General features: G+C 44.9%; 1 protein-coding gene across 2 annotated transcripts; it reads right to left on the reverse strand.

Moving 5' to 3' along the window:
- Window positions 1-1,600: 1,600 nt before the first annotated feature.
- fgd5b (FYVE, RhoGEF and PH domain containing 5b) lies at window positions 1,601-18,519 on the reverse strand. Of its 2 annotated transcripts, none has more exons than XM_078798554.1 (21): window positions 18,434-18,519; window positions 15,127-17,005; window positions 13,631-13,784; window positions 12,460-12,518; window positions 12,359-12,389; window positions 12,068-12,219; window positions 11,847-12,003; window positions 8,990-9,077; window positions 8,875-8,925; window positions 7,896-7,954; window positions 7,124-7,195; window positions 6,495-6,563; window positions 4,931-5,014; window positions 4,660-4,739; window positions 4,496-4,592; window positions 4,292-4,429; window positions 4,101-4,203; window positions 3,727-3,866; window positions 3,518-3,643; window positions 3,290-3,444; window positions 1,601-3,187 (listed from the first exon to the last, which is right to left on the reverse strand). In XM_078798554.1, exons 1-21 carry the CDS (start codon window positions 18,441-18,443, stop codon window positions 3,151-3,153), a joined length of 3,741 nt encoding a protein of 1,246 aa, XP_078654680.1. In that variant the 5' UTR covers window positions 18,444-18,519; the 3' UTR covers window positions 1,601-3,150. The 2 variants fall into 2 exon arrangements, with proteins under 2 accessions (XP_078654680.1, XP_078654679.1); XM_078798553.1 differs by having other exon boundaries at window positions 1,602-3,187; window positions 8,990-9,080.
- Between the last annotated feature and the right edge of the window lie 6,297 nt (window positions 18,520-24,816).

The raw sequence follows: 24,816 nt of genomic DNA on the forward strand, positions 1-24,816 counted from the left end.
ACTTGGTAGACGTGAGACTGGAACTTGGTAGACGTGAGACTGGAACTTGGTAGACGTGAGACTGGAACTTGGTAGACGTGAGACTGTAACTTGGTAGACGTGAGACTGTAACTTGGTAGACGCGAGACTGGAACTTGGTAGACGCGAGACTGGAACTTGGTAGACGTGAGACTGGAACTTGGTAGCCGTGAGACTGGAACTTGGTAGACATGAGACTGGAACTTGGTAGACGTGAGACTGGAACTTGGTAGACGTGAGACTGGAACTTGGTAGACGTGAGACTGGAACTTGGTAGACGCGAGACTGGAACTTGGTAGACGCGAGACTGGAACTTGGTAGACGTGAGGATGGAACTTGGTAGACGTGAGACTGGAACTTGGTAGCCGTGTGTTAGAACGTTTTGTAGCGCCGAGAAGGTTCCAAGTGTCCTTCCTACAGACGAGGAGCTTTGAAGCAGCCGTCTCATCAGCACCAAGCGCCCCCTCAAGCGAGCTAAAATAAGCCCTTCTTCGGCTTCAGCTGCCGACCTCGATGCTCCGCCCCCCCCAGAGAGCCGCAGATGACAGAACGGTCACATCCAACACATCGCGGTACACAGTAGGGGGGGGGGTGTTTGTCCTGCTGAAGGAGGAAGCCGTGTATTTAAAGCATCCAGGGAGGAGGGAAAGGAAAGGTGTAACGTGGGCTGCAAAGACTTTGCAAAGTAGGACATGAGAGCGCATTGCTTTCCTCTTTCCGCTTGGCAGCCTCCCAGCCGTACACCAGACACACGAGACAAGGCTGCACCTACACGCACCAAAACCACGCCGTTCTTTTAGCATCATTTCCTCCTGACAATTTGCCCACACTTCATGGCCAAGGAGGAAAATCGCAATGAGGACGTCCTGATCGTCTATTCCAACCCCTGTTCCCGCGACACACGAATGCATGACAGGAAATGATCCAGTTTCACTCAACTGCTCCAATAACTCAAACCTTGTGTGAGTCTTGAGTCTTGAGTCTTGAGCTGTAGGCCAGATACACTCTCTGCCCTCCCCCAAGCTAGCAGTGGCTCATACGGGAAAGCCACATTTGTTTACGATTCCCAACATCAGGCCAAGCGGTCGGAGTTCCTGTGTTAGACGTACAAGCTGGTTGGAAAAAGGAGGAGAAAGAAGTCACAAAAGTGCAGCTTGTCATTGATTTCCTTTTAGCATGGCCGGCTAACCATTTGTCAGCTGCATTGGTCCAACGTTATGGTGTGAGATTGATTGGCATTGCTTGTGCCGGCGGCAACCTGGACGTGAGCTGGGATGATCACAGAGCTGCTGCATCACCGTAAAAAAAAAACAACAAAAACCCTCTGTCTCTTCTAACGCAGGGCCAATCAAGATCAACATAAAGATGCTCTGTTTGGTAAGAGGTATCACTTTGACATCACTTTCAAGCACGGTGGTCGATTAACTTGGGCTGGTGGACCCAACAAATATTCCCATTAGCACGCAATAAGGTGATCGTATTTATTCCCTCATGTATGAGCATTTGGGAGCAAGCAAGAGGTGAGCGAGGGTACAAATATAGTATAGTAGTTGGGGGGGGGGTCGCTGCAGCCCCTCCTCCACACCAGAACTCTGGTCACAATAACAGAACTATATGGACTATTTATCTCCAGTCCACTTCCCATCCACCGGGGCCATTTGTGATGGGTATGACATCTCAAGGAGTCTGGTTTCTGTCAGAAATGAACATCAACATAAATAAATGCTAGCTTAAAGGAGCACGTGGTCAATTGGTGATAATCGCCGCCTAATTTGCATACGAAGGCTTAGCATCGTTAACAGCACATTGACTCACCTCGACTCGACTGTGTAAAGGTGACTATAGGGGTGCTATTTCATGTCTGCAGGGCTCTAATCATGTTAAAATGGTATGTAGAAAATCCAAAACATGTTTTCTATGCTCTAATTCCAAATAGATTCCATTTATTAACATTGAATCCAATATTGTGGAAATTCATTAATGGGGGTGGGGGGGCATGGAACCAATTAACCGCCATAATGTCATAAAGGACCATGTGGGGTCAGGCCCTGTAAGTGATCCAAATAAAAAGCAGCGGAATGAGGGCTAGGATTGGGTAACGGAGGCTGTGCCCTCCATCCTCCATGTAGGACCTGTCTACAGTTTCTCAGCAGCCCCAGAAAGAAGCCCCCCCCTGCTTGACAATATTCTGGGTCAGCAAACCTCAAGGGGGGGGGCGGCGGAGAGGAGAAGCGGAGCAGGCATGGCTGCCTTGTGTGTAAGGGGCAGTGTGAGCGCTTTAGGGCCAATGGTGGCATTTGTGTACGTATATCCTGTATATCCTGTACATATACGTAGCGTGTCCTTCTGCAAGGACAGAGTACCACCAAGTCAATAACAGCCTGCCAAATGTCAATATTATGACCGGCAGCCATTAGCGGGACACAGATGGCTGCCATTGTTATCTTTCCCCTTTGCTCGGTTTTTAATAGAATCCTTTTAGAAATAAGCTCAATACATCAACAAGTCCAAACAGCACAAAGTCCAAACCACGGGGTGTGCTGAAATTATACACAGACCTTTTTTATGTCACAGCAATTACCCCCCCCCCCTGCATGAACCCTTACAGCACTTCAGATGCTTCTTTAGAAAAGGAATATATGAACCTTCTCCTCCTCCTCAAGACCCACACGATACCGATAACTGATAATTATTTGATATCTACTTTTAAAATGTGCCCACCTGGAGGTAAGAAGGACTGGAACAAATGAGGACTTGACCAAGCCAAGCGTCCTAATCATCCAGGCTATCAGGACAAGGACAACCAGAGTATAGAGGGGGAGGAGGCACCTGCTGTGGCCCAGCAAGGTGCACTGTATTCAGGCACACGCTCCGAGCAGCCGTTGTGCCGCCACGGAGGTCTCTGGCAAACTTTCCAGACTGGCTGATAAGGTTGCTGACGTCACAGGCAGGAGAAAAAAAAAAAAAAGAGCGTGCTTTACTGTGCTGCCCAGCGGCGGATGGAGATAGAGGTCACATGACACGGCAGGTGGTGCACAGCATCACACCTGCTGGCAGGAGGTTGCAGACAAAAGAGAAAAGTAAAAGAAGGTGAAAGTGTCCCCTACTCGTCCACGTCCACGCTGCCTGGTCCTATAAAAGGGTGGCTTCCTCCATGGCGTTGACCCACCTGTGTAGTGAGCGGCTTTTAACAACATCATATACACAACATGTGCAGTACCAGTACATAGAAAAGATGACAACATGGCCGCCAGAGCGCCATGCGTCTCACCTTCGGGCTGTGTAGTTGTCCTCGGCTTTAAAGGAGTAGTACAAAGTATTTTTGTGGTACAGTTGGAAGACGTTGGCGTCTTGGTCACCTTGGCGGGTGTCGGGTAACTTCACCGTGAAGCCCAACAAGGGCAAACTCTCCGACGCCACTTTCTCCTGCACAAACAGACAAGATGGCCGCTTTCATGGCGTGATAAAAAACTCAAAGGGGAGCGCACGAGTCCCTCACCTCCTGGCCTCTGTAGGTGTAGAGCACCTTGTCTTTCAGCAGGAACCACAGTCTCTTCCAGTTCCTCTTGCTCTTCTTGCTGCGACGCAAACTGCCACTCATGGAGCCCTCATCGGGCACGCTCACCTGCAGAAGGCGACAGGCGCGGAGTCACTCCTGGCTCTTTGAGCAGCGTGCAACCCGAACCCGAGCAGGTCTCGCTGGTGCACCTGATGGTTGAAGGAGAGGGTGCCTTTGCGATGCCTCCAAATGTTTGGAGGATGGAGGCTTTGGAAGACGGAGGAGAGGGGGCGACTGGGGCGGATCAGACGAGGGCTGCTGTCGGCCGGGAGGGCGGATGTGTCTTCTCCTGCAGTGGACACACATTACAATAATATGTGACATATTGAAAGGAAGGGACACCAACGCTGTGGGCAGGGTTGGAACCCGCATGGGAAGACCCCATTGGATCTGGAGTCCAAGGCCTTAACCTTACATACATTACTTATATTTATTTATGAAGTATATCATATTTGTTTTTGTAGGATAATTGTGGTATTTAGGTGAAGTATGTGATGGTAATAAATATGTTTAGTGTCCCCACCTCTCTTCTTCAGCTCCTTGTAACAGTGGTCGCACACTTTGGCCATGCGGTCCTTCAAGTACTTGAGAGGATATCTGTTCTTGGAGCAGCTCCTGCAAACAATCTGCCGGCAGGAGGGCCCCCACAGGGACGCTTCACACTTATTATTATGATTGGCGGATGTGATGGCGTGCGTTAGCATGGTGGCGTACCCTCCCACAGCTGTGGCAGTGGTGTCGACGCAGAGTCAGGCTGAAGTCCGAAGTGCAGTTCATGCACATCATCGCTTGGGACACGGGGACCAGCGTGGGGGGCTTTTCTCCTAACGTGAGCCCAAGACCATGTCTGCCCTACACACACATTAGTGGGCGGCATTAGCGATGGCGAGCGCAGCGGCGTTCAAGACACATCCTCACCTCTCCTGAGCAGTCGTCTGAGGGCACGCATCCTCGGTTGTGTTCACTCACGGTGCGGATCAGAGCGTGAAACCAGTCCTCTCGTTCAAGGAAGGAGCTGGGCAAATGAACGCAGCCTTACTAGACAAATACTGGGAATCATGAGGACGGAATGAGCATCGCACCTTGCAGACAAAGTGATGGAAATGTCCGTCCCCTGCATCCTCAGTGCGTTCTGGACATTTTCTATGATGGCTTTTGTAACCTGGAAGCACACAAGCTGACTAGTTTCATTGGAGTTAGTACTTAGTGATATTACACACGGAATTATTATTAACAGTATTATAAACTACTAATTCTATGATTGATGCATCTGATAAAAATATTCAAACACTTTGTACTGTCTGTAAAGAACAAAGATCATTAAAAGTGTACTAAATGTGTCGTGACGCCGACCTTGAGCCCGGTGAGCGACAGAGTGTTCTTCAGTCTGTACTTGCCGTCCTGCTGTGGGTAGGTGTACAGCAACACGTCACTCATCTGGAAGCACAAGCACAGCACAAACGTTGGAAGGGCGGCATGGCTCATTCTACTCCAAACGTTGCATGTACAGCCACTGTCCACTGGGTGGCACTGTGAGCTCATACTCCTGCTGGAGCACCAACACAAGACATGTAGAAAGAAACAATTCACCATTAATTCAATCATGTGGTACATTTTCATGCTAAGATCAGCACAAAGCAAACAAAACAAGCTGCACGCCAACCGATATGGGAGAATTATGACGTCATCACGATAAATGACATCACATTAAAATTACTCCAATAAGCAATCATTTAAAAAAACGCGCCAATTAGGGCATAAACAGTGATAAATGGTGACGGTATGTCACTATGCAAATATTCCATGTATTCATATTGAATCCTATGTAGTAGAAAATTATTTTATAGATTTATTGCCTAGAACAGGGGTGGGAAAACTACGGCCCGGGGGCCACATCCGGCCCGCCAAGTGTTTGAATACGGCCCGCCCTACTGTTGTTTACAAAGTGCTCCTGAAAAAAGGGACACAAGCACATAATAATAATAATTATTATTATTATTATTAGATTATTATAAGTATTATTATAATTATTATATTAATGCTAATTATTATATTAATTATATATAATATTATTGTTATATTTGCATATTTTACATAATAATAATATAATAATTATTTTAATTTTATTGTAATTATTATAATATTTTATTATTTTTAAAATATTTAAATATAAATATAAAATAATAAATAATAATAGCAGATTGCATGACAATTTTACAGATACAATAATACCAGGTGGACTGTTACGTGTAAAATATATAGTCTGCCCCCCCCCCCCCCCCGTAAATTTTGTCATATCAATGCAGCCCGCAAGTCAAAAAGTTTGCCCACCCCTGGCCTAGAACCAATTAGCAGCTATAAAAGAGGGACGGCTGTACAATGAATGATTTATATTTATATTTTACTAAAATAGGTAAAAGGTGCTTAAATATGCATATTTTGTATGCATATCATTTTTTTTGCATATCATGATTTTTGAAAAATTCAAAGCACGACTTGGCAAAGGATGACTGCACAGTTAATAAAGGTTTTCCGATGACCACAGCTTGCCACTGGAACAGATTATTTCCATTATTGAGGACAGAAACCCCAACAGGTGAAGAGCACAGTCCAATAATACTTCAGGCAGGAAAGACCAGAAGGAGCTGCTTTGGAAGTTCTGATCTTCCCTGTCCTGTCAGCGCCTCAGGAAGTCAACATCCACAAACATCCGGTCAGGAAAGTAGGCTCTTGTAGAGCAGTCCTGACATAGATGGTAGGAATAGGCCACAGAGAAGAGGTCTGCCTCCCGTTAAAGTCCGAGTGTACAGATACATACCAAGACCAACCAAGACGCTGCACTTGCATCCTGAAGCAGCTACAAAGTCATGGAACTATTAGCATAAGACGTAAAGAGCAAACAGGAAGCAGCACTCACCAGAAACAGATGACGAGGTTGTCGGCTTCTCCTGCTGACCTTCATCAAGGTGCCCTCCTTCACAAAAACCTGACACACACACACACACAAAAACCATGACACCACACATACACATTTAGAATATGTAGACCAGATCTGCCATTACTTCCTCTGAGCTGACTTGTAGACAAACATTTGCACTACAAAAACCTCATCAACCACCCGAAACGTCCGCACCATTTGAAAAGTGGGAACACTCGGAGCATGTGCCCGAATACAGTGCACCTCCCCTCTATATTCTGGTTCTCCTGATGGTGGTCATAGTCATGTCATCATATTTGATTAGGACCAGTCAGAAGGTACACTTCTCCAAATCTCCATTTGTTGCAGTCCTTCCTAGCTCCAGGTGGGCATAAGCTCCACTTACATTTACGTAAATGATGAAAAGGTAGATATAACTGCAGCACTCTTTTCCCTATGCAGATAGCGCCATTAGAGCACTGTCTGTACAAAAAGGAATTATTTACCATTCAAGCAGAGGGAATATTACTATGTGTACTGTACTTATTATTATGGCTGATATAGTTTTTGTGGAAAGCCAAGTGAGAATCCTGTAAAGGCTAAAAGAGCCAGTGTTCTGGGAGTCATACCCGACCAGGCTGCAGCAGGTCCCGCTGGCCGTGGACGCTGTACTCGATGTTGACCAGACGCAGCATGTTCTCCTGACACAACACATCATTTTAGGAGGGGATGAGGAATCAATGAATGACATTCTTCTTCAAATACGGTGTGATGTTCGCACGTTAGCATCACATGCTGTAGCAATGCTAGTGTTAACACGAGTGTCCTCAGTGACCAGTCCAAATATTTGCATTTAATAGTCGTATTCTAACGAGGAAAAAAAGACGCAATTTCAGGAGAATAAACTGCTAATATTATGAGGACAAATATCCTTTTAGTAGCATTGAGCTGGAATATTAGAAAAAAAATATCTTATTATCTTATTATTATGTGCTTGTGTCCCTTTTTTCAGGAGCACTTTGTAAACAACAGACCATGTCAAAAAAGGAAATTGATAAAACCATCAAAAGGTTGGCTCAGGCCATGATGCCAGGTTGTATGTTGACTTTAAATGAAATACTTTGGAAAGATTGGGCGGGCCGTATTCAAACACTTGGCGGGCCGGATGTGGCCCCCGGGCCGTAGTTTGCCCACCCCTGGGGTAGCATATCTACACATATTGCTTTACAAAATATCCAAGTGGCAAAGCTGCATCCTTCCATTTTCCACTATGTGGCCCTAGCTGGAAAAAGGAGGCTCCTGCTGTACGTGAAGTACCTAGCATAGAATAAATAACTCGGCTACTATGAATACTACAGCTTTCAGTCATACTAGGTTGGAGGTAAATACTCTGATACTCACCCCGTGTCTTAAACTGTCACTGGCCTGGTCTGCGATGTCTGCCACCATCACGATAGCAGCTGAAAAACAATATATCATGCTTGCATGTGTACATGGAGTACGAGGCCTGGTACATGGAGTACGAGGCCTGGTACATGGAGTACGAGGCCTGGTACATGGAGTACGAGGCCTGGTACATGGAGTACGAGGCCTGGTACATGGAGTACGAGGCCTGGTACATGGAGTACAAGGCCTGGTACATGAAGTACACTCCTGACGACATGTTAAGAGCAGTTGAAAAGCAGTTGAAGAACGTACACTTTGCACTGTTGGATTGTAAAGAGTACCCATCATGCTCATCTCTGCCCTTTGCCTTGAGAAGTGGACCCCAGTAGAGCAGCTACACACAATAACCCGCAAAGAAAGCTTTCTGCATCTTCCACAATCTGCACCTATTCCAGCTGGATTTCCAAAATGCCCACTCCGCTTTGATTGGACTTCCAAGTGCTCCAGAGTACTTCTGAACGACTGCCGAACCCCACTTCCTAATTTAGTGGGTATAAGAGTTGATAATAAACAAATCAAGCCTTTGCAGAGGTACTTGAAAAGTGGTTAGGAGCTACTGGTAGCTCATGATCTACTGGTTGGAGACCCCTGATTTACCGTGGATGAAGTCAGACTCCATGTTTATTTAGTGGCAACAATCTTGACCTAACATCGATAGTGGAGATGCGGTCTTTGCAGGGTTTTTGCAGGACCACCCGTGTTCCAGACATGGGTGAGCTTGTATTTTGCATGCATGGCGGTTCCCACTGGTTTCACACTGCACTCCCTTTCTTCTTTTTATGTTTGCTACCATGCTGATGAATCCCAGTCATTGCAGAAAAGACCACCAAATCTAAATTGACCCTCTCATGGCCAGTGGTCCGTGCCGGACGAAAGAAAGCACCCATAAAGCTACAGTAGGACCCCCGTGAGAGCTTGTGTGTTTCTGGTGTACCTTGGGTGTCCTCGTATTCTCGTGAATCAGGGGAGAGGTTGTTCAAGTAGTCTGAAAGCAAGAGTGAGGATGAGTTTTGAAAGTTTCACGTTATTAAAAGAAACATTTTAGTCACCTGTCAGGATCATACGGTACTGCGCCACCCGCACGATCACCTGCAGGAGTTGCTGCTTGACAGAGACGGGCTGGCCGGATGGACTCTGCTGCTGTGGAGACAACCCCCCCACCCCTGTAAGTGATGCAGCAATACCTCCATTATGGCACTTTGTTGGTTCGAGACCTGACCATGATCAGACAATTAACACCAAGTAGCTTTCCTTACTTATAAATCCAATATTTTCATAGTTAGAGTAAACCTGTTTGACTTTCTAATATTCTTTCTAACATTATTAGAGCCCTTTAGATATGAACTAATACCCCTATAGTCACCTTTACACTCCCATTGGCCAATATAGTCGCCATAATAAGACTTTACTTACCTTCTAAATACAGTTTTTAACATTATTAGAGCCCTGTAGCCATGAAATAACACCCCTATAACCTTATTTACACTCTTATTACCCAATACAGTCAACATTTAAGAAAAATGACCTTCTAAATGTGTTTTTTAAGATGATTAAGTCATGAAATAACATCCCTATAGTCCACTTTACACCCCTATTACCAATATAGTAGACATCATAAATATAGATAAATACAACTTGTGCTGGTGTGTCGCAGTAAATGTGTTCTGTGTGGAGGACAGGAAGTGGCGTTGCGGGTTCAGAGTTTAGCTTTAGCTTTTGGTGGGTTACAGGTAGAGCAGTAGCCCTAGTGACCCCTCGTGACCCCTCGTGACCCCTCGTGACCTCTCGTGACGCCTCGTGACCCCTAGTGACCCCTAGTGACGCCTCGTGACCCCTCGTGACCCCTCGTGACGCCTGGTGATGCCTGGTGACGCCTGGTGACGCCTGGTGACCCCTGGTGACCCCTGGTGACCCCTGGTGACGCCTGGTGACCCCTGGTGACCCCTGGTGACGCCTGGTGACCCCTGGTGACCCCTGGTGACGCCTGGTGACCCCTGGTGACACCTAGTGACACCTCGTGAAACCTAGTGAAACCTCGTGACGCCTAGTGACCCCTCGTGACCCCTCGTGACGCCTCGTGACCCCTGGTGACCCCTGGTGACCCCTGGTGATGCCTGGTGACCCCTGGTGACCCCTGGTGACCCCTGGTGACGCCTGGTGACGCCTGGTGACGCCTGGTGACGCCTGGTGAAACCTAGTGAAACCTAGTGAAACCTAGTGAAACCTTGTGACGCCTAGTGACCCCTCGTGACGCCTCGTGACCCCTGGTGACGCCTCATGACCCCTGGTGACCCCTGGTGACGCCTGGTGACCCCTGGTGACGCCTGGTGACCCCTGGTGACGCCTGGTGACGCCTGGTGACCCCTGGTGACCCCTGGTGACGCCTGGTGACCCCTGGTGACCCCTGGTGACCCCTGGTGACCCCTGGTGACCCCTGGTGACACCTAGTGACCCCTAGTGACCCCTAGTGACCCCTAGTGACCCCTAGTGACCCCTAGTGACCCCTAGTGACCCCTAGTGACCCCTAGTGACGCCTAGTGACCCCTAGTGACGCCTAGTGACCCCTAGTGACGCCTAGTGACGCCTAGTGACCCCTAGTGACCCCTAGTGACACCTAGTGACACCTAGTGACCCCTAGTGACCCCTAGTGACACCCAGTGACACCCAGTGACACCCAGTGACACCCAGTGACACCCAGTGACACCCAGTGACACCCAGTGACCCCTAGTGACCCCTAGTGACCCCTAGTGACCAACGTAGAACACAACATTGACAATTTTTCTGATTCATGTAATGAACTTGCTTCGCCATTGTTATGCTTGAAATGAGTAATATTTGCAAGTTTATGGAGGTAGTGATGATTAATTGGTTAATGTTTGAAAAACTGTGCTGGACTGAGGGGGCCATGTCACATGGACAACACCAGAACAACTGTGGTTGATACAAAAACTTAAGTCCTCTCGCTGAACATGAAAAACCGTATGGAGTCCCGGATGACACAAACGCTATTATTTCCTCTACCATTATTTTAGTGAGCACATTTAATGGAGTTTCATTTTACTTTCGATACACAACAACAACGGCGGTCATTCATGGATCGTATTCATTCATGGTTCGTTGAACTATGAACACTATGGCCATCCACGATTATGACGACATGTTCCGTGACGTTGATATGACCTACAACGGTACAGGAGAAGAGCGTCACACCATTCTTATGACCAAAAGACCTTTCCAACACAGGAAAGTGGGGAGAATGCACGCGTGCCCACGTTGAAATGTCAACCACGTTAAAAGCCAGCTGCAACTGGACCAACCGAAACGGGGAAAAAAAATAGCAGCGTTGACGTCTGCCCTTTGAGGTTCCGGAGGGAACACAATGCCTGTACTGGCACCCGTGGAAAGAATTCCCTCTCCAGTTTTATTGTAAACATGGCGCTAATGCGTCTCATTCACAACCAGATGAGGTGAAAAATTTCCTTTCGACTTTGTGATACTCTTCCGCACTCTAGTACTCTATGCTAGCGACCCGCCTCCGCCCATCGAGACAAAGAGACCGTATGACCGATGGAAGGTCTCCTTCTGTTCATGCCGTTGTTTTATGACTGAAATGCTGTGATTGTGAGAAGGAACGTTCATTTGTAGCAGCGTCGGAAAACAGAATCTATTAGCTTTCACTTTTGCATCTCATTGCACATAACTGTGGTGCGTTTAAGGACTGCCTGAGAAAGTGCAAAATCGTAATGCTTGATGAACATTATGATCAGCGAAATAAATTGAGAGCTTTCTAAAAGAGACTCGTATGTCGCTCTGTGCTTTTTGTCTCCCAGGACATTATTCCTCTGTCCTACAGATGCATCATTATGCAAATGCCCCTGAACGCCCCATGCCACTTGTGTCACCGACCTCAAACTGGCCAACGATGGCTGCAAAGGCAGGCGAGGCGCTGCAGCTCTCCTCCAGCAGGTTGATGCTTCTGTCGTAGTGTCCAATGTAGGTGGTGAAGACCACAAAGTCTGCCCTCCTGCAGAGGAAGATGTCTGCTATCTTCTGACTCTCCTCCCTGAATTGGCAGAGGATGAGTAAGGCGGCGGTGACGTACTTTAGGAAGTATTTAAGAGTTTCACCAGCGTTGGGTTCCGTTCTCCAGCTCGGTGAGGATTCTGCGGTGCAGGAGGTAAACATCAGGCAGCTCGTTGAGGATCTCACTAAGTCTTCCGTCATCCAAAGCAGGCGCTCCGTCGTCGCTCGCCGCCGCGCCGACCGCTTCCCGAAAATCCTGCGTCACGGGATTGGAGCTTTTAATTAACACATGTCCAATTAATTGTCTTTTCATTGCCGTACGTACAACTTATGAATTACTGCATGGATGATGGACCAAAGACGTAGTAAATAAACACAGAAGATGCATCACTTACTTCCTGGAGAAGCTTGAGGGCTTCCACGTGTCTATGAAGAGACAAATAATGCTTTAACAGGACGACATCCTGAATGAATGAATATCTGCGATGCCACTTACAGTCTCTCGGTATCCAGCAGCTCCTTGGCGATGTAAAAGGCTTGCGATGGCCCGTCTATCTGTGAAGGGGAATATTTCATTGCAACAAGCGTGTTGGTATGGAGGACCAAAACTGCCAAAATAATAAAGAAATAAATAAAAGTGGAAATAAAAACAAAAATGAAAAAAAAAATCAAAAAATTAAATACAAAAAAATAAATATAAATGGACATAAAAACAAAAATAATTTATTTTTTAATTTTTGAATCTTGTTTTTTATTTTTGTATTTATTTTTGCTTTTATTTATTTATTTATTTATGTATATATTTTTTTATTTTTGTTTTTATTTCCATTTAGATTTAATTTTTTGTATTTAATTTTTTTTTCATTTTTGTTTTTATTTTCACTTTTATTTATTTATTGTTTTGGCAGTTTTGGTCCTCCATAGTTGGTTCTCCTCCACACAGTATGTGGTGTCCTTTAGGAGAAGATAAGACTCCATTCTAATACTAAATCTGTGTTAGTAATATCTGTAATAAAAATCCATAAAATCCATTCTCACATCAAAATGTCATTTGAGGCGGACTCGGGCAGCCAATCAGAGATTTGGTTACATACGTATTGATTACTACGAGTGTTTTAATGGCCAAAACTTTGATTAGCAGTTGATTCATCTGAGCTACTTATCTGTATCTATCTATAATCCTTCATTAGCAGGGGCGTCACAAGATGTGGCCAGATTAAAACATGAAAGGTTTGTCATTAAGAATAAAGAATAAGGCTGTCTTGTTGACACTATGCCCGGGACAATAAGAAATGATTTCATGCCAATAAATGAAAATAATAATAATGGATAATCCATATATCGCCATGTGCATCATCTCTTGCCTCCAAACAGGCAGGAAGAGAGTTTATTGGTTTCAGCACATTGGCATGTTAATTCCGTAGAACAACAGCATGAATGGAGTGAGACCTTCTGTCAGTCATAGTCTCTGAAATTAACAGATGATCATAGATTTTTTCTAAAAAGAAATCTGTCATTCTCAGAAAGCCAATGTGGTGCATGGTCTGGTCCTGGGAACTGAGCATCCTGTGACGCCCCTGGTCTATAGTCTCAGTGTTTACATAGGAGAGTATTGCAGTTCCCCTGCTAGATATTCTGATGCATGAATCTTGTCTGTTCAATTGTACCCGTCTCTCATAGGGGGTCTCGCTGCTCGTGTCTTCCTCCTCGGAGGTCCGTGCGCCGTCTTCCACCGCCGTAGTGGGTCCACTGGCACCACTAACTGGGATGCTTGGAGGGACCGCAGCAACTGGACACACTTTGTAGGCTTCTGTGTAGGCACTGCACAGAGACACACACATTCATATCCGGGGGGGTCTAAAGTGGCCATCCGTTGATTTTTTTTTGGGAGGGGGGGTGGAAAAAGTTTGGACACCCCCGCATCTCACATAGTGCTAAATGATGAAAAGGCCTGATCAGATGGCACCCAACTAAGCGTCCCGTGGGCGTACGTGACGCCGCCATACGCAAGCTTGTAATTTGCCGCTAAATCAGTTTGATTAGCCGTCCGAGCCGGCGTTGAATTATCCCCATAATAAACAATTCCCCATAATAAACAATTCCCCATAATAAACACGTCCCCATAATAAACAATTCCCCATAATAAACATGCTGGAAGCCGGTGTGAATTGTAGAAACATTGCAGCTTTAGTGGGGCCAATAAAGTGGTCCCATGTGGGCCTGCAGGGAAGTCTCAACGTACGGCTGCAACTCCACAGGCAGCGGGAGGATGTATGCAAATAAGAACGCCTCCTTACGTTATGTCGCTGATGCAATTGCGTCTTGACGGCGTTCACGCCAATCCCCTGCTGAGATGCGAATGAGTCGCATATGAAGGACATATGTCTACTTTAGAGCATGGCCGCCTATGGATGGATGCAACCACATCCACACGTTCTACATTTGTCTTTTATAACGCTGACTCTGGACATGGGGAACAAAGTACTACCATAAAAGCATTAAGGAGACGCAAAGTACTCACTGTCCTTCTGCTTGGATTTGATGACTGAGCCGGTTTGCTCCACTGACATCAAAATGCAACCAGCTGCTAAATTGGTCTTTTCGGGCAATTAAACAACTAAAGCATAGTTACTCTGCTGTACGGGATCATTCCCTTCTACCTTCAAGCCCAAACCATAATGATACCATCAAGCAGTACAGTAACATCCTCGTGTTTATTTCGGGATGGAAGAGGAATCAGCATTTATATTAGTGCTACCATTACGTATGTACACAATCACACCTTATGTCACTACAGTATTTATTGTTTAGTACTTATATACCTACTTAGATATTTATGTCAACCCATCAGAAATCACAGGAGGTCATGACTCAATAACAGTCCGACTGACGGCGTCTTCTTGCTAAGAATGCTAAAATCATCGCACAGCAACTTAACACTCCAAATATATACCTCAGAAATGTACTAGACAAATGCCAACACGAGTCACCCTCTGGTGGCACCACAGCATCTATTAGTTTTTTTTTTGAGAGATACGCGCCACGCTACGTAAGATTTTGCAGGGGGGGGGCAACCAGCGTAACACACACTAGCCCCCCAATGCGGGAGCAGGAGCATCAGGGGGGCTTCATCTAGGCCCCATCAGCCTAAATGAACACTCACCTCTCTTCTTCCCGTGAAGGTGACTTCATCTGGTGCTCAAACCCAGGAAGACTGCTCATGTCCACGTACCCGTCCGTGTCATTGGTCAATGACAGAACCCTCGGCGGATGCTCAAAGAAGCCACCCAGACCCCGGGGGCGCAGGGGCCTCCACTGCGAGACGTGAACGTTCTCGTAGTCCGAGTCAACAGCAGCCACGTTTTCGTAGTCGGAGTTCCCCACGTTGGGGAAGGAGATGGAGCGAGGCTTGGTGAGGGGGAGCGGCGAGAAAGGCACGCGGGAGCGGTCCTCGAAGGACTCCACCCGCACCACGCTGCGATTGAGGAACGCCACGGAGCTTCCTGTTCCTTTGGTTTCCGGTCGGAACAAAAAGACGGAAGTGGGCTCGGGTGACACTTGAGGTCGGCGTGCGGCACGCAGGCGGAGATGCGGGGAACTCCCGACGCTGTGTCTATCCAGATCCAACACTCTGCTGTGGATGAGGTGGCCGCACTCCGTCGAGGACTCCGATGAGGGCGAGTCCACGATGGCGGGCTTGCTCTCTGCTTTCCGACGAAACTTCAGCATCAGGAAGCGCTTGATGGGGGATTTCTTCTTCCTGTTTGTCTCAGAGGAGTCCACGTTGACAAGAAGCGAGGGAGTGCTCTTGGTGATGGGCCTCTTGGTGATGTAGGCCAGCTGAAACGGGGGAGGGATGTCCACCACAGACGAGGGCGTGGATAGACCGCTGGATGGCAGAGGTGAACATCTGGAGAAACTTCCACACGGGGATGCTCGGGTGTCTCTGTGGACGTGGGGGGAGGGCGGGTAGAGGGCCAGATAGTGAGGTTTGGAGCGGATCTTCATGGCGGGGCTGCTGCTCAGTACGGATGTGCTCATGCAGGGTCCGTGAACGAGGCGGCCCCCCGTGTCATTCTTCAGGTTGTGGGACAGGGAGCGTGACCGCATTCCTGTCGTCCTCCTCCGTAGAGGGAGGACGTTCTCACCCTCTGAGCTGTCGTCGCCCGGATCCTCGTAAAGGGGATCCGGATCACTGCGCACCTCCAAGTCCTTCAGGTGGTTTTCTGAGGTATGAGAGTTGCAGAGCGACTTGGGTTGGGGGTACAAACGATTCAACAAGGCGTCCACTTTGGGGTCTTCACCCCCACTGCATCCTCGTGGACCTGGGTTGCCATGACTTGTGTGATAGTTCCTTGCTAAAAGACCACCGAGATAGCACCTCCGTGGTGACAGGGGACTTCCTGCCACACCACAAGCTCCGTTAGAACTTGGGACCAGGTCTTTATCGATAATGTCCTCGAAGTGGCGAAGTGGACTCCCCTCCACGGCATCCTGCCGCTCCACCGTGTCATATATTTGGTGTCCACCCCCGTCAGGAGGAGAAGCTTCACTGAGGAGATTGGCAAGAGACTCATCTGGTTTTTGTGGTCCCGGCGCCATCTTCTGCACCCCTTTCTCTTCCTCCACGCTATGAACAGAAAAGTCCCCCATGGAGAGACCGTCCGCGTTGGCCAGCGCCTCACCGCCGTCCTCGTCCATTTCCTCTGTCACGTCCGTGGTGTCAATCATCTCCACGGCATCCTCGGAGTCAGTGGTCCACGCTCCATCCAGGGAGTCTGCTTCCTCTGTCAGTCTCCAGTCCTCGTCCATCTTCTGTAACGTTTCGTCTGTCTTTCCCGGGCGAGGCTCATCGTCCTTCAGAGCAATCTTCACGTCTCCATCCACGCATTCTACCAGGGGGCCTGTCAAGAAGCGGTCCCTGGAATGGAGCTTCAGAATGGGCTTGGGGGCAACAAAGGGTTTGGGACTCCTGGCTGCCGACGTCAGCGTCAGGCGGGCGGGACCAACAAACGTGGGTTTGGGAGCAACGCAGGGCTTGTCTGCAAGAGCGACAGGAAAAGGAAAGGCCTTAAAATAGATCATTTGTGGGCTGGGATTGTAGCGAATGAGCGTGTCTATGAAGTCAAGGCTCTACTCCTCTAGAAGTTGCTACTGTCCACAATGCTCGTACACCCTTTTCCTGAGTGGCTTCCTGTGATTGAAAAGCCCCCTTAAAACAACTCGTGCATTTCAAACACAGCTCCTGCAAAGTTAGTCCATGACGAACCAAGAGTGTCCACGCAGGGGTGGGCCATACTCATGATTTGGGCCCATACTTTAGGAACCGCCAATAAAGTCATCCCTCCTTGAGATCCTAATTGGTTCCACACCCGACCCTGATAAGTCAATTTACTTGAAGTAGCATTTCTAATGTATAAATGGAATATTTAGGTAGTTAGAGCATCGCCTTTAACACCTTATTTTACCACTCTTGTCACCTTTAACAGTAACATTACTGACACCTAGTGACCAGTGTACAATACTACATATCATCACGTCTTTCAATGTGTCTTCTGAGTGTCTTCATTTTGGCAAAAATAGTTGATTTTGTTACTACTTCCAGGGAGATTTGGCTACTTTTTACAAATAGTTTGTATTCAACCAATATTAATATATATTTTTCAAACATTTTTTAAAGTGAATCTGTGAAATTCAAAAATTCAATTTCTGTATAAATACAATATGATCCAATATAAAAAATATGGAAAAATTATTCCCTTTTATAAAACAAAATACTACAAAACAATTATTGGCTCTTATTCAAAGCTACAAATATATCCAACGACATAACATAAAATAATATATAACATAAAATATAAAAATAAACATGTATTATTCTGAGTTAGAAACATGGATGTATTTTGGTACTTCCATTCAAAAGGTAGTACTCTTGTACTGCACAAAGTCAAATAGTTTCTTCATGGTTATATCTTAAAGATAATAAAAACCCTGAATTTGCTATCTCATAAAAAAATGTAAAAATTGTCACGGTTGCTGTAATCAGCAGTAATATTCTGATAAATGAATTTCTCTAAGTCGGAATAATATGGAGCCATGACATTCTCCTTTATTGCCATTGTCTGACCAACACAACCAAAAACTGAAGTGCATCGTGCTAGCATGGCGCTAGCATGGACCTGACACTGATGCTATCACGGGTATTGATATTGACGATATTCTGGTAGATCCGCCCACCCAATGTCGCCGTGGTACACATACATTTTTACACATAAAATGACACAAATACTTCAAGGAAAATTATAAGCATAAATAAAATAGCGTGTGTGTGTGTTAAATATACGTTATGCAGCATATTAGTGATACTTTCACATTGCCCCCCCCCACCTTCTTGACCAACTGACCCCTAAAACGAGCTTAATGAGCATAATTTGTGTTTCCAAATGCCAGCCGTTTGAAAGAGGACTCACCTGCGTTCATTTTGACCAAGCCAACGTCCCCAACAGGTCGGCCATAAGAGCAGCTTGACAAACTCAACGTGCTTCAAAAAAGAAAAAAGGGTGAACTTGGTGCTCGTTGTTGTCCGCCCTGCTTGGACCCCACTGATCTTTGCTCTTCCACATTCACACGCTTCACTCAATGAGAAAAGTAGAAGGCAAGTAGCGTAAGAGAGAGAGAGAGAGAGAGGCAGCGAGAAAGAGAGAGAGAGACAGACAGAAAGACAGTGAGAAACAAACAGAGAGAGAGAGAGAGAGAGACAAAGTACTTCATATACACGCCCACAAGCTGGTGAAATAAAATATATCAAAATATTACCACTAATAATGTTACAAAGTCTGGGATTGGCACCCCGCCTCTCGCCCAAAGACAGCTGGGATAGGCTCCAGCACCCCCCCCCCCGACCCTCGTGAGGATAAGCGGTAGAAAAAGAATGAATGAATGATAAAAAGTGTATTTAGAAGGTGGTAAACAGGTCTTCTATGCCTTATTCTCTCTATAATGTCTACTATATCTGGTAATAGGAGGGGAAAGGTGACATAGGGGTGTTATTTAATGCCTCGAGGGCTCTAATAATGTTAAAAAGTGTATTTAGAAGGTGGTAAACAGATATTCGATGCCCTATTTTCTCTATAAGGTCTACTATATCTGGTAATAGAAGGGGAAAGGCGACATAGGGGTGTTATTTAATGCCTCGAGGGCTCTAATAATGTTAAAAAGTGTATTTAGAAGGTGGTAAACAGATATTCGATGCCCTATTTTCTCTATAAGGTCTACTATATCAGTAATAGCAGGGTAAAGGCGACATAGGGGTGTTATTTCATGCCTCGAGGGCTCCAATAATGTTAAAAAGTGTATTTAGAAGGTGGTAAACAGGTCTTCTATGCCTTATTCTCTCTATAATGTCTACTATATCAGTAATAGCAGGGTAAAGGTGACATAGGGGTGTTATTTAATGCCTTGAGGGCTCCAATAATGTTAAAAAGTGTATTTAGAAGGTGGTAAACAGATATTCGATGCCCTATTTTCTCTATAATGTCTACTATATCAGTAATAGCAGGGTAAAGGTGACATAGGGGTGTTATTTCATGCCTCGAGGGCTCCAATAATGTTAAAAAGTGTATTTAGAAGGTGGTAAACAGATATTCGATGCCCTATTTTCTCTATAATGTCTACTATATCTGGTAATAGGAGGGGAAAGGCGACATAGGGGTGTTATTTCATGCCTCGAGGGCTCCAATAATGTTAAAAAGTGTATTTAGAAGGTGGTAAACAGATATTCTATGCCCTATTTTCTCTATAATGTCTACTATATCTGGTAATAGAAGGGGAAAGGCGACATAGGGGTGTTATTTAATGCCTTGAGGGCTCCAATAATGTTAAAAAGTGTATTTAGAAGGTGGTAAACAGATATTCGATGCCCTATTTTCTCTATAATGTCTACTATATCTGGTAATAGGAGGGGAAAGGCGACATAGGGGTGTTATTTCATGCCTCGAGGGCTCCAATAATGTTAAAAAGTGTATTTAGAAGGTGGTAAACAGATATTCTATGCCCTATTTTCTCTATAATGTCTACTATATCTGGTAATAGAAGGGGAAAGGCGACATAGGGGTGTTATTTAATGCCTTGAGGGCTCCAATAATGTTAAAAAGTGTACTTAGAAGGTGGTAAACGGGTATTCCATGTCCTATTTTCTCTATAATGTCTACGGAGTCTAAGAGTGACAATAGGGGTGCTATTTTATGTGTGGGGGGCTCTAATCATGTTGAAATGTATAGAAGGCCATTCATGTCTTATTTTCACTTATGTCTACTATATTGGGTAACTGGACTGTATAAGTGACTATAGGGGTGTTATTTTGTGTCTAGATGGCTCTAATTATATTATAAAAATATATTTGGAAGGTATATATTTATAAAGCTAACAAGAGTAAAAACACATTAGTTAACATCAGGAGCTAAATTAAAATAAAAATTGAGATTTGATTTATGGTTGTGTTGTAAGCCATCATTTGTCCTCCATGTTTTTTTTTACGAAAAACACACCTGACAGCAAATGACCAAACAACAGCGTACATAACAGGAAGTTGCTCTCTCCGGTTTCCTGGCCAAAGCCCACTTGACATCGGAATAGACATGAGGCGTGCATGTAAACAACGTGAGTCACGTTATTGTTGCTTTTTCTTACTTCTCAATTGAGGTTATGACAAAAATGTACGTGGAATCACGGCTTTGGAAAGAATGAGCTCATATCTTAGTAAATATCTAAAGTAAATCTATAAGTAACATCTAAAGTCAAAATATGATGGGAATTAAGTTAATATGATGAGAAAAATAGATTAAAAAAGTCAAAATATAAAGAGAATAAAGTCTGAGTTTGACGAGTATAAACTTGTAACATTTTATTTTTGTTGACGTTGGAATATTATATAAGAGAAACTAACAAAACAAAATAAAGTATTTTGGGGAAATGTAGGCTGTGATTTAGTTGGAATATGTTGAGAGTAAGGATAATATAATAATAATAATAATATTACAAGAAGAACATTTACAAAGATTGCTCAAGAAGGTTGAAAAATTAAAAAAGCCAGCTGTAGTCCTACAAAAATTTTAAGTGAAAAAAATAAACAATTTGAAGACAAATATAATTAGAATAAAATAATGTCATTTAAGTAGGACAGAAAGGAAATATTAAAGAAAAAAAACATTGGAATTTTTTCAGGCTAGGGAGGAATGCCGCCATGGAAGTGTTAGACATTGTTCCATTGGCACGTGTACCCCACCGGGACCCCTGGATTGTTTTAGACGACCACAGTCATAACTAACACATAAGTTAGGAGTTACTCGTATAGTCATAAGTTACTGCTATTCTTTTCATAGCTTAGTAGCACGTCACCACTTCCACATGCATCACTGCCACCTTCAGGACTGGAGGAGAACTTTTAGAGTCGGCTGTTCCCATCCCATCCATGGGAACAAGCTTCACTCCAGAGCGGAACAGGAAGGCGAAGAAAAGAGAGGATGTACTTCCTGCTGGAGGAGCGGTGACGCCATCGTCATCAACAACAACAACATGACGGCGGGCGATGACATCACTCTCCCTATCTGCTATGTCGCATCACAGATCTACTGACAGCGTCTCATCATGACCACATCAAACTCTGCGTCTCCTCCTCTCCTCGCCTCTCCTGCTGGGAGGGGAAAAACAATCACGCGGATGAAAAAAGGAAGTCCCATCTTGATATACTCCTTCCTGTTACCGTTTGCCTGTTTTGCACTAAAAGTGGAACACGGAAGGGAGCGTTAAGGGAGTTTTATCTTATATTGACTCTATTGGGTAATAGGAGTGTAAAGGTGATTGTAGGGGTGTTATCTTATGCCTAGAGGTCTCTAATAATGCTGAAAAGTGTATTTAGAAGGTTGTAAACAGGTTTTCTATGTCTTATTTTATCTTATATTTACTCTATTGGGTAATAGGAGTGTAAAGGTGATTGTAGGGGTGTTATCTTATGCCTAGAGGGCTCTAATAATGTTGAAAAGTGAATTTAGAAGGTTGTAAACAGGTTTTCTATGTCTTATTTTATCTTATATTGACTCTATTGGGTAATAGGAGTGTAAAGGTGATTGTAGGGGTGTTATCTTATGCCTAGAGGGCTCTAATAATGTTGAAAAGTGAATTTAGAAGGTTGTAAACAGGTTTTCTATGTCTTATTTTATCTTATATTTACTCTATTGGGTAATAGGAGTGTAAAGGTGATTGTAGGGGTGTTATCTTATGTCTAGAGGGCTCTAATCATGTTAAAAAGTGAATTTAGAAGGTTGTAAACAGGTTTTCTATGTCTTATTTGATCTTATATTTACTCTATTGGGTAATAGGAGTGTAAAGGTGATTGTAGGGTTGTTATCTTATGTCTAGAGGTATCTAATCATGTTAAAAAGTGTATTTAGAAGGTTGTAAACAGGTTTCCTATCCTCCAACTTCATCTATAAATTCCATTTCTATCAGGGTGGAGGAGAGGAGGTACCATCATGGATGACGTGTGGAACAGCGGCTGAGAAGTCGCATCAAATGATGAAATCTAAAGCGTTCCGAGGTCGGATGCCAGCGACTTCCTGGTCACGGTTCAAGGCTAAAAGCAAGGCCCTCAACGGTGGTTGATTTGTAATTAAGCCTTTGGGCGCTTTTACGATGGCGCACTTTAACTGCCCGACCAGGAAGTGAAAACGGGAATCATCAAGACATCCGAAACGTCTTTCGACTATCCCACGACGACGGCCAAGTTGATCAAGTGGCGCATCACGCACAACAATTTAACAAGGCAGTGAAATGAAGACAAAAATACACCATGAGCTTTTTGGATGAATTTAGGATCCGTCCCTGAACGGCAGAGCATCAACATAAAAGCAAGTGGAGGGTATAAGGCAGTGCTGCGGGTCCCATTAAGGATAATAGGTCATTAAGACTCAACTGCTTAAATCCGCATGCCATAGTGAGGAGACTAAATGCATTTACAAAACCGCCCCGGGATATTATAAGATGGTCTTTAAGCTTTTTGGATCAGGTTTGTGATGTTAATAGAATTGAAAAGTGGACTTGGTGAAGTGGCTCCAAGAGACAAACTATTTTGAAAAGTAACTTCTAAGTGTGGGGGGGAGGGGGGGGGCAAGTGAAACTCAGGTCAAATATGTGCAATACTACATTTTGTTTACTGAAATTCCACCTTTTGGTTACTGCAATTCTACATCTTGTTACTGTATAAGTTATTGATTTTGATGTACATATATTTACAATTATTTTGAACAGCACCTGCCACTTTTATATTTATGTTGTTATTCCTTGTTTTATTCTTATCCTTTTCCTTATTCTTATTTTACTTTCTACAAAATGCACCGTGGAGTTGCACTCAAATTTCGTTGTATGCAACGGCCAAGCAGACTCCATGATGGTAAGCTCAATAACGGGACATTTACTGACACCTAGTGGCCAGATTACGCCATATACCTTTATGTTTCAATGTAATTGGACTCCCTTAAAGTGTTCCCCTGCAACGCGTCTTCACTGGGAGCCTATACTATTGTAACACACGCCAAAGTGTGGCTCAGGGGCCATTTCAAGGCCCTTGGCACAATCTAAAAATACAACTCAACAAAAAAACTGGTTGAGAAAATGTAAACAGAACATGCTAACTCCACACATCTGCGCGCTTGTCTCTTCGCCGCAGGGTGCACAAGGAGGAAGAAAGGGGTGCATTCTACAAACATAAATCACCTACCATCAAAAAGATGAGTAAAGGATTCTCTGGCTGGAATCTGGCAAAGATTGCAGCGGTGCCTTGGTTAACATTCCTTTCCTTGGTTAGCATTCCTTTGTTCCAGAAGGTCCAACTGAAACCGAAAGCAAACAACGTGTGAATAAAACGCACTCTCCATTGTCTCTCAACAGGTTTTCTCATGCTGACAAGGATAAAATCCTTGACAAAAAGTTGCAAACTCACAAGGAATAGTTGTACATTTTCAAGAATAAAGTTACGAGACACTTAAGAGACATAGATTTATAAGAATAAAATTGGAAATTTGAGGAAAAAGTCGTAATAACTTCATTCATTCTCTACCGCTTATCCTCACAAGGGTCATGGGGGGTGCTGGAGCCTATCCCAGCTGTCTTGGGGTGAGAGGCGGGGTCCACGCTGGACTGGTGGCCAGCCAATCCCTGGGCACATATAGACAAACAACCATTCACACTCACATTCATACCTATGGACAATTTGGAGGGGCTAATTAACCTAGCATGTTTTTGGAATGTGGGAGGAAACCGGAGTACCCGGCGAAAACCCACATATGCACGGGGAGAACATGCAAACTCCACACAGAGATGTCCGAGGGTGGAAATGAACTTGGGTCTCCTAGCTGTGAGGTCTGCCCGCTAACCACTCGATCAGCATGCAGCCCCGTAATAAGTTATGAAAAGAAAAAATTTGTACATTTACGATAATGCTGTAAATTAGAAAATAGTGGTAAATTCATGAGAACAAAGTCAATTTACAAAAAAATTGTTGGAAAGTGATGAGAAAAAGTTTTCCATTAATGAGAATAAAGCTGTAAAATTACAAGAAAAGGGTTTTACATTTACAAGAATAAAGTTTACAGGACAAAACGTGACAAATGTAGCTAGCTAGAGGGCTAGCTAGCATGCTAACCTGTTCAGGCGGAAGCAGCTTACTTCTAGCAGCTTCGTGGCGATTTGACTCGGCACCCTGAAGTTACACCTGGTGCTCTGTAGGGGGCACTGTGATGCTTGGCTGGTGGGTTGGCTTACATGTCAGGGAATTGGGGGTGCGGTTTCTGACACTTTC

This window comes from Doryrhamphus excisus, linkage group LG18 (assembly GCF_037039965.1).
Source record: "Doryrhamphus excisus strain RoL-2023G ecotype Guam linkage group LG18, RoL_Dexc_Guam_v1.1, whole genome shotgun sequence".
In the NCBI taxonomy this organism is placed as follows: domain Eukaryota; kingdom Metazoa; phylum Chordata; class Actinopteri; order Syngnathiformes; family Syngnathidae; genus Doryrhamphus; species Doryrhamphus excisus.

Bases quoted from the DNA above. Each gene is read 5' to 3' on its own strand.
- fgd5b (XM_078798553.1), bottom strand. The intron at 8,926-8,989 runs GTGACTAAAATG...TCTTGCTTTCAG, and splicing joins GTACCGTATGATCCTGACAG to ACTACTTGAACAACCTCTCC. The intron at 7,196-7,895 runs GTGAGTATCAGA...GTGTTGTGTCAG, and splicing joins GTGACAGTTTAAGACACGGG to GAGAACATGCTGCGTCTGGT.